Raw genomic sequence first — 16,630 nt, 5'->3', positions numbered from 1 at the left:
GTTTAATATCTAGGTTGCCCCGCTGGCAAAGGTAGTAAAATCTTTTGGTCTGGATGGGTTGTCTTATGCGGATGACAAGCAGATCCTGGTGTCCATCACTCACATCAGTGACGCTGCGTGCAGTTTAAAAAACTGCACGCAAGCAGTCTCGTCTTGGATGGTGCAAAACTATCTGAAATTGAATGGCGAGAAGACGGAGGTTCTTATCTTTGGACCAAATGTCAACCTTGTCCCCGGTGGAGTGGTGGCCAGACTCTTGGCATTTGCCCAAGTCCCGTCTCCCATGGTAAAAATGTGGGAGTCCTGGTGGTCAATTCCTGGTCCTTGAATCTGCAGATAGGCAGGATGGTGGCTACCCGTTTCAGGCCAATAAGGAAGATCTCGCAGTTTCTTTCGCTTGCGTCACGCAAACAAGTTGTCATTGCTCCAATATTGTCCAGATAGGATTATTGTAATGCCCTTTATCTGGGCATTAACAAGGGACAACTGCGCCACCTGCAGATGGTGCAGAATGCTGCTGTTAGGCTGCGGATGGACTTGCCCAAACACCATTCAGTCTCAGCTTCTATCCTTTCTCTGCACTGGCTCCTGATTGACCGTAGGATCATGTTCAAAACCCTCTGCCTCACTTGATTCCTACTACGGCCTGGGCCCTGATGGCATTAAAGCCTTATTTCATCATTATGTTCCCATTAGGAACCTCAGGTAAGCAAGCATCCATCTTCTTACAGTTCCCAGGATTAAAAGGATGAGCTGGGGCGGGAAATCCTTTTCAATGGCTGCAGCCAAATTGTGGAACTTTCTCCCCAAGGAAATTTCGGGGCAATGTTCACATTCTTTCGAAAGACGTTGAAGACCTGGTTGTTTCCTTTGATGTCTGTCCGAGTGTCTTTTCTTCCTGCATATAGCTCTGCTGTTAGCGCCTTGACGCCCTTGGGCAAAGTTAGCGCTCTACAAATCTTCTATTCAATTAAGTGCTCAGCACCTCGTATTTTCAGCTGCAACAAAGCAGCAACCGGGTCATGGGTCTGCGAGACCAGAGCTGCAATCTCAGTTTTGTCACTCAACACAGATGCTAGATAAATGACCATCTGCCTAGTTCATTCGGCTACTAAGAGAAAACCTGAACAGCTCTGGAAGAACAAAGCCTGTGGTGTTTGCTCTTGTGCCGTACAAGGCACAGCTACATGAAGGCACGGACCTGGACCGGTGCTTAGGAGTAATCCTGTAATGACCACCTATTTGGGACTTGCCTGGTGCTTTGAGACATTGTTTACTTGCAGGGGGCTTGTAGCCCAGCCACTGCTGAACACTGGTTTGGATTGTCACTCATTTCCATGTTGTGTAGTCCGCAAGCGCAAACTTGACTTTGTTCATGCACTTGTCCCTCCCATGGAGCATGGCTCACATACCTTTCATGCCCAGTTTCCTTCCGCGGCACCCACTTGCACTTTAAGTGTGCATGTGTTTGCAGGTGGTCTTGTCTCCTCCCCAACTACCCACCCCCACGTCCTGCATTGCTACCACCCTCCCCTTCCAGCATTGTTGCTTAGTTGTCATAGCGTGCCCGACCTAACATACACCGTGTTGCTTGTCCCATAGAGAAAGCAAATCGCTCACATAGGCGAGAGATTGGCTTTGTCAATGTTTGTACCTTTATTTGGTCATTTTTACTCTGCTGTGTGCACTGCTAATGTATGGATTCTGCCCATTCGATGCCTTGTCGTTGAAGGTCTAGCCTATACGGCTCGTTCCCAATGGATTTCAGAGAAAGGCTGTGGCCTCCTGATTTCCCCTGCCCCATCGTGGGAAAGGGCACTGCCAAAAACCTTGGGATCTGGTTCGATGAAAACGTAAACTTCTTCACACAGGTGAAGAAGCTGACGGAGACCTGCTTTGGCACTTTGAAAATTGAGGACATTTCTCCCTCTTCTGCCAGCTTGTGCCAAAGAGACCATGGTCAGGGCCTTGATCTTGTCCTGATTGGACTATGCCAAAGCTCTGGGTTGACAGTCAAGCTTACCTGGCTAGGAAATTGCAAGTAGTTCAAAATTCAGCAGCCAGATTGCTAGTGGGACTTTCATCCAGACAGTGTTCGCAACCATTTGGTTAACCTGCACTGGCTCCCAGTTGAATCTCGGATAAATTCAAAATGGTGTCTATTGCTCATCGGTCCCTTTATGGGCAAGGCCCTATCTATCTTCAGAAGAGATTTGCCTTTTATAAACCCACTAGACAACTTCGTTCGTCCGACCAACTACTAATACAGACCCCTCGGTTTAATCGCCATAGGCTTGGTGGGAGCTCTTTTGTTTGTAAACCTGGCTTGGCTTGGAATATGCTACCGCTGGCCCTCCGGGGCATCCAAGACCCACTGCTTTTTAAGAAAAAACTAAAAACTGCCGGGACACTTAAGAGTAGCCTTGCACTGTATAAATTAAATAAACATAGGTGCCGAGTAAGGCTCAAGAGTGCATGTGAAGGTCTCTGGTGGCCCTGTAAACATGCAAAATGTATTGCGAGTTTACACAGTTAAGACACTTCTTTTGTTATCACTTAGCCTCCTATCAGTGCTGAAAGCAGCTCCTTCACGCACCGAAGCAGGCCAGCACTGCACTGCCGGGGCATGGCACCCGAAATGATGGGCGGAAGACTTCCAGACACAGCAGGCCTTTGTCAATGCGTACGTGATTGGGCGCTGGCTGCTCACAAAGCACTTCCAAGTCCCTGAACAGATATTGCTCCGTTATGATGGAACGCCTGTGTTGGTGCAAAAACAGAACCCAGTTCCCAGGAAAATACAGCTTTAATGTTTAAAAATGCGTCGTAATGCCTGCTCTGTATAGCCTTTGAAAACTTTTTTCGTAGCGTACAGACTCCAAGCAAACCACTGCGTCACACATGCAGCCTCGCAGTCGAAGGCCAATAAAAAATGCGCTTTTTATTCCATCAACGGCCGCTGTTGTAAAATGCCACTGGAGGGCGCAGTGGGGTTTGCAGTTTAAGGGTTCAGTTGATGCCAGAACTTTCTTTCGTCCCAAGAAACAGGCACCCAGGCGCAAAGGCTGCTAACTAGGAGTGACTCCCTCGGGGCCTTTAAAGTGGCAAGGAAAATGCATCCCATCTCAAACGAACATACATTACTCGACATCCAGTAACATGAATTGCATTTCCGACAAGCTTATTCATTTTCAAAAGGAACAGCTACATGAACTGCCTGCACCATAGGAACAGTCCGAACCCAGGACACGAGTCGGGGGTCCACCCACTATTTTCACAGAATGGACCCGGTCCACCCTGCTAAGAAGTTGGGCCCCACTAAAAAATATGCTGAATTCGTCCCAGTGAAATTTCCAAACACCAGGACACTTTCAGCAGCGCCTGCCTTCGATCCGCAGCAATATGCAGGGGGTCGGGATGGCACTCTTATTTCGGACTCCTGCTGGTCCCATAACAAAGGCCCAATCGGAGAGGTTATTGGCCTACTTTTGTTAGTCTCCTGGCTTGCAGCACTCAGGAGCCAGACACCTAGAAGAAAATGCAGCAGGGGGGAAACAAAGGCTCACACCTTGTTAGAACTTAACACATTCTTGAGAGGCAGCTTTGTACTTTGTTCAGGGTCCGTTTATAAGATCTGCATTCAGTGGAAAAATGTCAGATGTGTTGGTCTTTCCCTATATTTACACAAAATAACAGTGCTTACTACCCCCGAGGAGGCGATGAAATAATTTAACACCATTTTTTCTTTTAAAACACTATGGGTAAGAATTACGCTGACAAAAGGCAACGTTATGTGTAGTTTACAAAAGTGTGTATCTTCTGCCAAAATCAGGAGGGTTTCCCTAGTTTGCGAAATATGCTCCAATGTACTCACAATTGACATGTCAAGCTGTGATGGCTTAAGGTCTGATGTCACATGCTGTGATGTCACGCCGCAGTGTCACACGCTGGGGTGCCACTTCCATTCTGATTTAGTTCCCCACTTTTCTTTAGGACTTGTGCCTTGTCAGAACCTGTCAAACTAGCTTAAGATGGGCCCCCGAGGTTACTCCAGCGAGGAGTGCAGACCCCTGGACACCCACGGGTCCGCGCTGCTCACGCTTCCTGTGGTTGTCTTTCTACACCCCTCAGCCACAGCCAGTCACTCTTCCACCCTCATGGAGTTCGTTCGCCCATACCTGGGCTGGGAACCCAGGAGTAAGGCCTCTGCTGTGCCGTGGCTGCCTCAGGCCCTACGTGAATATCTGAATACAGATGTGCACCGGCAGCAGCAGGGCACGTGACTCCAGATGAGCAGCTGGCGATACACTGGTCTGTTCCTAGTTAGGTGTTTAAGCCACAAGACAGTGCAGCTCTACATCGTAAAGATGCCCGTAAAGTAAGCGCCTGGCTGGTGTGGGGGCAGTTAATACACTGACACTGCTCTGCGTGGCCAGTTGATGCACTGATGCAGTGCTCTTTAACACCATGGCCGCGGCGGTAATTCCGCCGCGTCACTGGGGGCGTTCAGCGCGGCACCGCCGTGCTCGTGACAGACCCACGCAGTGCTCATGACTGCGTGGTTCCGTCACGACTCCGCCCACTCACTAATTCGCCGGCACAGGCGGGGAATCAGTGCCGCGTGGGCGGAGCGGCCGCAGCATGACAGAACCACGCCGTCATGAGCACAGCGCCCATGGCTGATGACGGCGTGGTTCCGTCATCAGCAGGGAAGGGGTTAAAGAGATTAAGCAATTCTTTTCTAAATTGTAGCCACATAGGCCTAGGTCCTGATGGATATGAGGGGGGTGGGGAGTTCCAGAGGCTGGATGCATAAATTGGAAATGCCTGCAGTCTCTTTCCACTTTAGTCTGCAGTCTGATGGTGCTCTAGCTGCACATGTGCCAAAGAGCACTAGGGCTGGTCTGCAAGATAACCAGGGGTGCTGGTTGGGAAAACTTTGTAAATAATGCAGCTGGTTTTGAAGATCGTGCAGACAGGCAAGGAGAGCCAATAGAGTTTCATCAGGATGGAGGTGATGTGATCAATTAACTGGGTACAAAAGGATAGTCTATGATGTATAAAGTATCGGCTTCCATGCTGCAGGTGATCTGAAGCCAGACTCTTAGTCGTGCAGGAAATGGTTAGCAATGATGGTCTTGGAGTGGGCCATGGGCCTTTCAGTGTTCATGCAGATGAAGGATAGGTGAGTGATGGGCTGGTAGTTGGCAAGGTACTCTGTCTAGTGTAGATTTCTTTAGCTGTGGGAGGATCTGACCCATCTTCAGAGCTTCTGGGAAAGTGCCAGAGGGAGGCTGTGTTTTGCTGAAATTAGAGAATGCATGTATGCTAAGCTATGGGCTTGTGAACTGTGTGCAGAATCCTATAGATCCAGTGGACCTGCAGACGATCTATGAACCGAATCTCTGACAGAATATCGAGAGACAGGATATCGACAGGCAAAATATCAACGCTGGAATATCGAAGGCAAGTATATCGACACCCTATCTACAACATTGTAAGTACAAAAATATTGTAATTAAAAATATAGTTTTTTTGTTATTAAAAAAGAAATAAAGTAAATAATACTTTTATATAATTTAAATTTATGTAAAAATATTTTAGAATGTTTAAAATGAATACATGTTAAACATTTAATTAAAATTAAACATACAATATGTAATATATATTTAATTATAATATTTTTTTTAATTAATTCAAAATTATTAACACTATATTACAAATACAACACTCATAAAATAACAAATATTTATAATTAATACATAAAAACAATGAAATATACTTTCAATATTTAAAACATTAAACAACATTATGTAACATAATAAAATTATTATAACATACATAAATAAATATAAATTATATTGGATAGAGCAAGGCCAAAAATTACTATTGAAACTCCATAGGGTGCAACAGTAGGGAAAGTTTTGGATAGCGGATAGGTAAAAATTACTATTCCCACTCCAGTGAGTGCAACAGTAGGGAAAGCGTTGGATAGTGTAAGGGTAAAAATTACTAATCCAACTCCAGTGAGTGCAACAGTAGGGAAAGCGTTGGATAGCGTAGGGGTAAAAATTACTATTCCCACTCCAATGAGTGCAACAGTAGGGAAAGCGATAGCGTAAGGGTAAAAATTACCTTTTACAACTCCAAAGGGTGGAACAGTAGAGAAAGTGTTGGATAGCGTAAGAGTATAAATTACTATTCCAACTCCAAAGAGTGCAACAGTAGGGAAAGCGTTGGATAGCGGGTGGGTAAAAATTACTATTCCCACTCCAAAGGATGCAACAGTAGGGAAAGCGTTGGATAGTGTAGGGAGTAAAATTACTATTCCCACTGCAGAGAGTGCAACAGTAGGGAAAGCGTTGGATAGCGTACAGGTAAAAATTACTATTCCCATTTCCAGTGGGTGCAACAGTAGGAAAAGTGTTGAATAGTGTAGGGGGTAAAATTACTACACCCACTCCAGAGAGTGCAACAGTAGGGAAAGCTTTGGATAGCGTAGGGGGAAAAATTACTATTCCAACTCCAAAGGGTGCAACAGTAGGGAAAGCGTTTAATAACAGATTTTTATTTAAATATACTTCTAAATAATGTTTATATTTAAAATGTAGAATTAATTTTTCAAATACAATAAAAAACAATAAAACCAATAACATTTGAATAATTAACAAATTAACAACCAAAAAATAATAATTACTCACCAAATACATATTAAAGAATAAATTTTTTATCATAATAAAATATGTACATTTAAATCAATATTAAAAATTAAAACACATTATACAAAATAATTTTTAAAAAAATGTTCAATTAAATAATTTTTCTAATTAAAAAATATTTACAAATGACAAATATTAATTGACAATTTAAAAAATAATTATTTACCAATACATTAATTATCCATAACTAAAAATGTATAAATAACTAAATATTTACTATAAAATTACTTTCCACCCAATACCCCTATAAACCCACAACACGTTCAGGTACTAAAACAGAACATTCAATTAAAATTAACATTAATTACCAATTCAATAATTAATTTATCAATTAAAATAAATATATGCCATTTAATAATTAATTACAAAATAAATTCCCGGCCCTACAAGAGAAGTATGGGATGGGAGTAAATGAACGCTTTCGTTATGCACAAATCAAACATGCCTTGCAGGGAGCCATCCCATCTGGTGCAATACTTCCTGCATCCTCCCCCCTGGAGGATAGACTCCTCACTGACCACCTGGATAAGAAGGCGATCTCCCTTACGTATCGAAAGCTCGTCAATAATCTCCCTGACCCCACGGTGGTCCTGCGCAGTCGGTGGGAGGTGGATCTGGGGGACATAGCGGATGAGGACTGGTTACATGCATTGGCATCACCCAGAGAGACCACCATACCTTCGCGACTGAAACTGGTACAATTAAAAATACTACATAGAGTGTATTATTCACGTACTCTACTACACAAGCTAGGGCGCACCTTGGAACCTACTTGCCTCAAAGGCTGTGGATCCCCGGGGACCTTCTTTCATACCCTATGGGATTGCCCCAACATACAATCATATTGGGAGGAGGTTTTGTTTGAGATATCGGAGGCGACGGGGGTGGTGCTGCAGAATGAACCTAAATGTTGTCTACTGAATATCTGGTCACCAACTGATATGAACAAGGGACTTCAAATCTGGGCGACACTGGGTATGGCCATTGCAAAGCGTAACATTGCTAGGCGATGGGGATCTGGTGTTAAACCCTCATGTACTCGGTGGTGTAACGATATGGATTCTGCAATGGTGGCGGAAAAGGCAGTGTATGTGCATAGAGGGTGCCCTAAGAAATGGTCGAGAATATGGAAAAATTGGAACGAATATCGAGGGAACTTATGTGACCCCCCAGAGGAACTGCTAGAACCTGATGATGACTAGGGGATGATACAATGACTTTGCTCTATCATGGCCTTCAATGTGTTGTGGGACTCGGAGGGGAATTCTCTGGGACTCCGTATGCTGAGCAGTGGTCAAGGGAAATGCGATTTAGCGTGTGTGGCTTATACTTCGCCTAGGGAGGGTTCGTGGTTGGAATTCTGAGGTATGTCGTGCTGGATGGGAGGAGACACAGAGTGCTAATCAAGGCGGGTGGTATGGCTTGTGATAGGAAATGTTCCATAGTATGATAAGTATACTTGGGACCCATTTGCCAATGCTTGTGATTTATAACCCTGTAGGATGTTGACTTTGAATGCTTTAATCCTACTTTTGATGGAGACAAGTTATGGTTGTTTAAAATACAAAACAAGACAGACTAGTTCAGTGAATAATCCTATCCGAATGTATCCAGGTGATGTACTCATAATCAGCAACTTGGCGAGGATGGTCGTAAATACTGTGGTACTATTGTGATACTTGCATATGATGAATAGCGGCCAGCCTCAGGGTTGTGTGCAAGACGCTGTGTACAACTGGAATATTTAATAAACGTCAAACAAAAAAAAAATTACAAAATAAATTATACATAAATAAATATTTTATTAATTACAATTAAATTACTTCCCACCCTATTCCCCTATAAACCCACAACCCGCTCAAGTACTAAAACATAATTTACACACACATACATATATATATATATATATAATACACATAATATAAATTATTTTAAATACTTAAGTAAAACATAACATACATAAAAAACAAAAAAATACAATTATCGATATTAGTGTCATCGAAATTAGTTACATCAATATATATCCCATCAATATTAATAACTTCGATATTACTTACATCGATAAAGAATTTCGATATTACTTACCTTAGGGTCGATATTCTGTCCAACGATATTCTGCACCTTCGAAATTTAAAACTCGATATTTTGACTGTGTACCCTATGAACCAGATAGCAGGGTAGAGGCCACTCAGGGTGGGAGAACTCCATTTTTGGTCTTGCATACCAGACAGTGCAAGATGTATAGTGCGCAAAAAGAACCATTGTCAGCTTAAAGTGGACTCCAACCTGCCCATCGCATATCATTGACTGGCTTGGTCATTTACATTTGCTCCATTCTTATTGGTTCACTTGTAGGCTTTACTTCCTCTTGCATTTGTCCCCTCCCCTGGAGCATGGCTGCATTTACTTGCATCCGTCCACAAATCCCTTTTCATGCACCATTTTTGTTATGCAGTCAGAGTGAGCAAGTGTTTTGCAGTGGTCTCCCTCATGTACTTCTCTTCCCCCTCCGCCATGCTCTGTGTTGCTCTCCCTCCTGTACTTCTCTTCCCCCTCCGCCATGCTCTGTGTTGCTCTCCCTCATGTACTTCTCTTCCCCCTCCGCCATGCTCTGTGTTGCTCTCCCTCATGTACTTCTCTTCCCCCTCTGCCATGCTCTGTGTTGCTCTCCCTCATGTACTTCTCTTCCCCCTCCGCCATGCTCTGTGTTGCTCCCCCTCATGTACTTCTCTTCCCCCCCAGCCATGCTCTGTGTTGCTCTCCCTCATGTACTTCTCTTCCCCCTCCGCCATGCTCTGTGTTGCTCTCCCGCATGTACTTCCTCCCCCAAGTCAAGCTGTGTTGCTCTCCTTCCTGCACTTCTCCTCCCCCCTCCGCCATGCTGTGTTGCTCTCCCTCATGTACTTCTCTTCCCAGCTCCGCCATGCTCTGTGTTGCTCTCCCTCATGTACTTCTCTTCCCCGTCCGCCATGCTCTGTGTTGCTCTCCCTCATGTACTTCTCTTCCCCCTCCACCATTCTCTGTGTTGCTCTCCTGCATGTACATCTCTTCCCCCTCCGCCATGCTGTTGCTCTCCTTCCTGCACTTCTCCTCCCTCTCCGCCATGCTCTGTGTTGCTCTCCCGCATGTACTTCCTCCCCCACGTCAAGCTGTGTTGCTCTCCTTCCTGCACTTTTCCTCCCTCTCCACCATGCTGTGTTGCTCTGCTACATTCACTTCTCTTCCCCCTCCGCCATGCTCTGTGTTGCTCTCCCGCATGTACTTCTTCCTCCCCCACGTCAAGCTGTGTTGCTCTTCTTCCTGCACTTCTCCTCCCCCTCCACCATGCTCTGTGTTGCTCTCCCGCATGTACTTCTCTTCCCCCTCTGCCATGCGACATGTTGCTCACCCATGTGCTTCTCCCTCACCGGCCTCAGTGATGCGCTGCTTGACCTGGGCTTTGCCTGCTCCCGTTCCTCACCTGCCTCAGTAATGTGCTGCCTGACATGCGCTTCGCCCTTATCTGCCTCAGTAATGCACTGCCTAACATGTGCTTCACCCTTATGTGCCTCAGTAATGCGCTGCTGGAACTCCTGTGTCTCACCTCCTCCAGGTTGCTTTCTTGCCAGTGGTATTCCTTGCCTGCTTCATGTTTCACTCGTCAGTTTGCTTTATTCCACCCCTCACTGCTCGGTCACCCGTTTGCTTTACAACACCCCCCGCCCGCCCTACCTACTATGTTCCTTCCGTACCTGTAATTATGTTGCTTCCACCAGCCCTGCTATGTTGCTTCTGTCCCAGTGGTCTCCTGCCACACCAGTGTTACATTCCCTCACCCACTTAAAAAAATTCACACTTCAACCAATTCAATTCCAATCAGTTAAAAAAGCGTTATCATATGCTATCAAGAGATCACAAACAGAGATTGGCTTTGCCAATGCTCGTTACTATAGGGGCTGTGCAGAGGAATACGGCTTTAGTGGTGGGTGTTCAAATACTCCTGCAAGGGTTGCTAGAGTTGGTCCTGCGCACAGAATTTAAACAAAAAACCTCTGTGCCCGGACGAACTGTCAACAGGTTCATGTCAGTATTCAGTAACAATCTGTAGACAGAGGGACACAAGACAGAGGTAGTGGGATGCCAACATACAATATCAAATAATCTAGTCTATGGTGAGGTGAGAGAAGGTTAAGAAGCAAGTGGCAGGAATCAGTCTGGAATTGGGGGGGGGGGGAGGGGGAGGGGGAGGGTGTGTGGGGGGAATCTTGGTAGGAGATAAGGGGAGGCACATGATTTGCTAGATGGTGTGGGGGTACACCAATTCAGATAGTAGGACCCACACAAGCAGGCAATGGTAAGAGGATTTAGAAAACGTGGGATTCCCTTAACCTACCCACAGCTCTAATAAAAGCTTTAGCTCATGTTTGCAACAGGATATTCATGGGAAGAAAAGCAAGGCACCACTTGGTCTTTTTAATATGGACCAGTCTATTACCTCGCTCATTCGGGAAGTTTATGAAGGAGGTGCAGGCAGGCCGGGAAGGAAAGGGAGGCGCAGGCGGGAAGGGAAGGGAGGCGCAGGCAGGCCGGGAAGGGAAGGGAGGCGCAGGCAGGCCGGGAAGGGAAGGGAGGCGCAGGCAGGCCGGGAAGGGAAGGGAGGCGCAGGCAAGCCGAGTAGGGAAGGGAGGCGCAGGCAGGCAGAGTAGGGAAGGGAGGCGCAGGCAGGCAGAGTAGGGAAGGGAGGCGCAGGCAGGCCGAGTAGGGAAGGGAGGCGGAGGCGCAGGCAGACCGAGTAGGGAAGGGAGGCGCAGGCAGGCCGAGTAGGGAAGGGAGGCGCAGGCAGGCCGGGTAGGGAAGGGAGGCGCAGGCAGGCCGAGTAGGGAAGGGAGGCACAGGCAGGCCACGTAGGGAAGGGAGGCTCAGGCAGGCCACGTAGGGAAGGGAGGCACAGGCAGGCCACGTAGGGAAGGGAGGCACAGGCAGGCCACGTAGGGAAGGGAGGCACAGGCAGGCCACGTAGGGAAGGGAGGCACAGGCAGGCCACGTATGGAAGGGAGGCGCAGGCCACGTATGGAAGGGAGGCACAGGCAGGCCACGTAGGGAAGGGAGGTATTGCACCAGTGACTAGTCAGGCACTTGTTGAGCCTAGGATACAGATGGCGACACCACCACACAAAATCTTGCCACCTGTTGCTACCGTATGATGATAGTGACAAAACTGTTGACAGGATCCTTGAAATCAGGATATCATTCACCAACAGCTGCCAGGAGTGTGCAGGCAGTTCAGAAGCACAGGAATCATGAATGTGACTGTATTGGTTTCCGTGTGGCCGCTCCAGTGTAGAGCACTAGCCTGGTGCTCTCCACATAACCCCCCATGCTGCCTTTCACCGCTACTCTTCTAAAGAGCACCCTTACATTCATCATAGAAGCCGTAAATGCGGTTGATGCTGGCACACTCATGGTTTCCACGCAGCAGGAAGAAGTTCTCGGGGTACTTTATCTTGTAGGCCAGAAGAAGGCAGATTGTCTCTAGCGACTGCTTCCCACGGTCCACGTAGTCGCCCAGGAAGAGGTAGTTGCTCTCTGGTGGGAAGCCACCATACTCAAACAGACGGAGGAGGTCGTAGTACTGACCATGAATGTCACCTAGGAGAAACAGAAGGCAAGAGAGACAAAGGTAAACAAACATTAGAGAGGACAGTTTTACTGAAAATGATGAGATGTAATTGTGTATAGTAAAACCATTACAATTTTGCATTAAGAAAATAATCAATTGTCAGAACTTTCCTATTTACAAGCAAAAGTCATTTATTCTTAATACACAAGACACTTTTACCTAGTGTATTGACTCCCAGTACGGCACGATTTAGCTGCTAATTGTGTGCGAGTTAGCTAGCCGTTTCATGGCTTGTATGCAAAAACTTGTTCTTGTTCAGTTCTTGCACCAAAATTCAAATGCAGCGAAATCTCTGTAGTCCATGAAAAATATAAACTGATGGATTACTACTGGGTGTTATTCATCCTCGATTTTCTAATTCAAGAACTAGTACACAAATGCAAAGATACGTGTTGTGACAGGTCGGCCGAACAGTCAAAAAAAGAAAATTTATATACAGGTTAATGCTCCGCATTAATCCTCCTCAATTTCATGTCCGAATTTAAGTGCAACACTACAAGTGCAAATTAGATGTTATGGCTCCTCGATTTCTTGACTAAAAACGTGAGCGAAAATGCGGAGTATTTGTATTCGTGGTAAAGTCATATATTCCGAAAATGCAAGTACAAACTATATACAGAATGATACCATATATTAATGATCCTCAATTTCATGACTGGATTCATGTGCAAAATGCAAATATGCTAACCGTCAAGATGGTAGTAATGTCCACGGTCGACTTCACGCCAATTACGCAAGTTTTTTAAAATTGATATTTAAGATTCATTTATAAAGATTCAAACAAACAAAAGTGCAGCTGTTCATTATGAATGCATTTCGTACCTCATACAGGACTGTAATTAGAAACAGTACATAGACCGATTATACCATGAGATCAAAGAATCAGATCAATCCAACAATATCCACTTTGTCCAAATAAGGAAAATCAACAGTCACCAGAATGATTTAACATAAAGGCAGAAAATGGACCTCAAATATCACGTGGTCTAGAGGCAGTTGGTAGCTCCTCTGCTTAACAAGTGAGCTGATCACAGCAATAGGCAACATCACGTGGTCTAGAGGCAGTTGGTAGCTCCTCTGCTTAACAAGTGAGCTGATCACAGCAATAGGCAACATCATGCAAACACTGTGCCACTGGCGCCGGTCTAACAGTTTGGGCTTTGGTCTACCATTCGAGTTCAATGTAACTACGTTTGGCCAGTTGTAAAGTCATAGCCACCAGTTTCCGAGCACTAGTCGGAAGTTTCATGACATCACCCAAAAGACATAGCTGCATATCACCTACGATTGTATTGTCCACCATTTCAGTTAGGGCTGTCACCACTTCTCCCCAAAAAGCAGCCACCTTAGGACACGTCCATGCTAGATGTAAAAAAATATTAATAAAAATCGGTATCGTCAACACGACACCTACAACAATTTGATTCTCTCAAACCATATTTATAAAGTTGCGCTGGTGTATAATACATCTGATGAATGTATTTATAATGAATAAGTTAGAGATTTCCATTAATCGCAAAATGACCAGTCATCTAACAACATTCTTCCCACTAGTCATCCGTAAGTGGCTGCGGAAGAATATAGTTCCATTTATCCTTGAACTCTTTGCACCCGCACCTTCATCTAGCTGTGAGGCAGAGTACAAACGTGAGACTAATTTAGTTTTGGTCTGCGTCGTGTAAAGCCAATTATACAAGATAAGACCATATGAACAATTGTTACTTACCTGTAAACAGGTGGTTCTCCAGTATTGGTGTCTTTCATAGATTCACATGCTTGAATATTCCCCGTCGTCTAAGTGGGAGTCCCACGGTAAATAAAATAGCAATAATGCTAATAATATATATATATATAAAATATATAAAGTATCATATAAGTAGTAAAACTGAAAAATATGTACTGAAAAACCTTTACAAAGGTTACTACATAGGAATGCATTAGAGAGAAAAAACTCATTTGCAACATATCAGTGTCATTATGTTAGTCCAAACTGCAGCCAATCAGGCTCAAGCACCCTCTAGAACCTTCTCCTCAGAAGCTCAAGCCCTCAGATTTTCGTAGCACTAGTAATAATAGCGCCTGAGGAGAAAAGAGCCTCTGAGGGGAGGATGGGTGGGTCGCATGTGAATCTATGAAAGACACCAATACTGGAGAACCACCTGTTTACAGGTAAGTAACAATTGTTCTTCTCCAGTATTAGGGGTGTCTTTCATAGATTCACATGCTTGAATAGAATAGATAGCAGTAACCTCCTAGAGCAGAGATTGCAATATTTCCAAACAATAGAAGAACAATGTATAGCATAAAAGCAATGCAATCTCAAGAATGGAGGAGGGAAAGAGGCTCACCTTATTTGAAAAGATGACGAAGCACTGCTTGCCCCACTGCGGTGTCCGCCTCGTTGACAGCATCCAAACAATAATGTCTGGTAAAGGTGTGCCTGCTGGACCATGTCGCTGCACGACAAATCTGGTGTAGAGGCACTCCGGCAAACAATGCGATGGACGACGCCATCGCTCTCGTAGAATGTGCTCTCACTGGAGTAGGTAAAGGCCTGCCAGCCTGCTGATGGCAAAACGATATGGCTGAAGAGAGCCATCGTGTTATTGTCTGTTTAGTCACTGAGTGTCCTTTGCGTAGTAGTCCATATGCTAAGAATAGCTGATTGGATTTACGAAAAGGGGCTGTCCTAGAAATGTAGAATTTCAGACACCGTTTGATGTCTAAAGAATGTAGTCGCTGTTCCGCAGGGGATTTAGGATCCGGGAAAAAAGTCTTTAAGAAAACTGGCTCGTTCAAATGGAAGTCAGAAGGTACTTTTGGAAGAAAAGAAGGATTGGTACGAAGAGACACCATCAGGTTTGAACTGCAAATATGGAGGTTTGATGGTGAAAGCGTGTAAGTCACTTACACGACGAGACGAAGTCAAAGCTAAAAGCAAAGCCACTTTCCAGGTCAGAAACTTGAGGTTTGAACGATGAATTGGCTCAAATGGAGGTTTCATAAGTTGTGATAACACCACGTTGAGGTGCCAAGCTGGAGGAGGGCGCCTTAACGGAGGGAACTTCCTGAAAAGTCCTTTAAAGAACTGCCTGATGATTCTGGATGAACAGAGAGACGTAGAGCCGTCATGACGGTAGCGTGAGATGGCCGCCAAAAAGACCCTCAATGTGGCATGTGAAAGACCAGACTGAGCAAGACTCAAGAAGAACGGTAACAGTTGTTCTGGAGTGGAACTGATAGGATGTACGTTGGATGCTGCGCACCAATGACAGAAGCGCTTCCACTTTAGCTTATATGTCTTGATTGTTGATGGAGCTTTAGCTGACGCTAGAATGTCTCTACAGTCCTGAGGTATACTTAAAGAGGCAAATTCCATGAATTCAGGTTCCAAGCCCATAATTGAAGTGTTGACGGATCTGGGTGACACTTGTCCGCCGTCCATAGTCAGAAGATCCGGACGTGGATGGAGGCGAATTGGTTTGCTTTGGGACATCAGAAGGAGTTCTGAAAACCACGCCTGTCTGGGCCAACGTGGAGCGACTAAGATCAAGCGGCAGGGTTGCCTGCGCATCTTCCATAACGTCCTTGGTACCAGTGGGAGTGGTGGAAACGCATATGCAAATAGGCCGGTCCAATCCATGAGTAGGGCATTGCCGCTGGATTCCGGATGTGGATGCCAACTGGCAAAAGCTTGGCATTTTCGATTCACTGGCGTTGCAAATAGGTCGATCTTGGGATGACCCCATTGGTGGAACATGAGGTCCAGAGTCGACTGGTGTAACTCCCATTCGTGAGTGGATGACGCAGACCTGCTTAGGGAATCTGCTAGTATGTTTGACGCTCCCGGCAAATGGACTGCTGTCAAAGAAATGTGGTGACGAAGTGCCCATTCCCAAATCCTTTGGGCAAGACAAGACAGGGGTTGAGATTTTGTACCTCCCTGCTTGTTCATGTAGTGCATGCTGGTGGTGTTGTCCGTTTGAACCAGCACCGATTCTCCGTGCACCACCGGTAAGAAGGCCTTCAGCGCTAGGAAGATCGCCAGCAATTCCAGCCTGTTGATATGCCAGGTTTTCTGAGTCGCCGTCCACTTTCCTTTGATGGAAAGATCCAGGATATGGACTCCCCATCCGTCCATGGACGCATCCGTGGTCAATGTCAGATCTGGAGTCTGAATAAGGAAAGAGACCCCTTGGCTCAGATTGGTCCGTCGCTCCCACCAGAGTAGACTGTTCTTCATGCCAGCTGT

General features: G+C 45.6%; 1 protein-coding gene across 1 annotated transcript in view; it reads right to left on the bottom strand.

The window, feature by feature from the left end:
• Positions 1 to 16,630, bottom strand: part of PPP1CA (protein phosphatase 1 catalytic subunit alpha) — a 199,580-nt gene that overhangs the window by 56,885 nt on the left and 126,065 nt on the right. Inside the window, exon 3 of the mRNA XM_086953258.1 lies at positions 12,117 to 12,347. Coding sequence (XP_086809384.1) covers positions 12,117 to 12,347 — 231 coding nt within the window. The remainder of the gene's footprint in view (positions 1 to 12,116; positions 12,348 to 16,630) is intronic.

The sequence above is a fragment of the Lissotriton vulgaris genome, chromosome 1_2, assembly GCF_964263255.1.
Source record: "Lissotriton vulgaris chromosome 1_2, aLisVul1.2, whole genome shotgun sequence".
Taxonomy (NCBI): Eukaryota; Metazoa; Chordata; class Amphibia; order Caudata; family Salamandridae; genus Lissotriton; species Lissotriton vulgaris.
The sequence above is the reverse complement of the archived record's forward strand: the minus strand, read 5'-3'. Positions and strand labels throughout refer to the sequence as shown.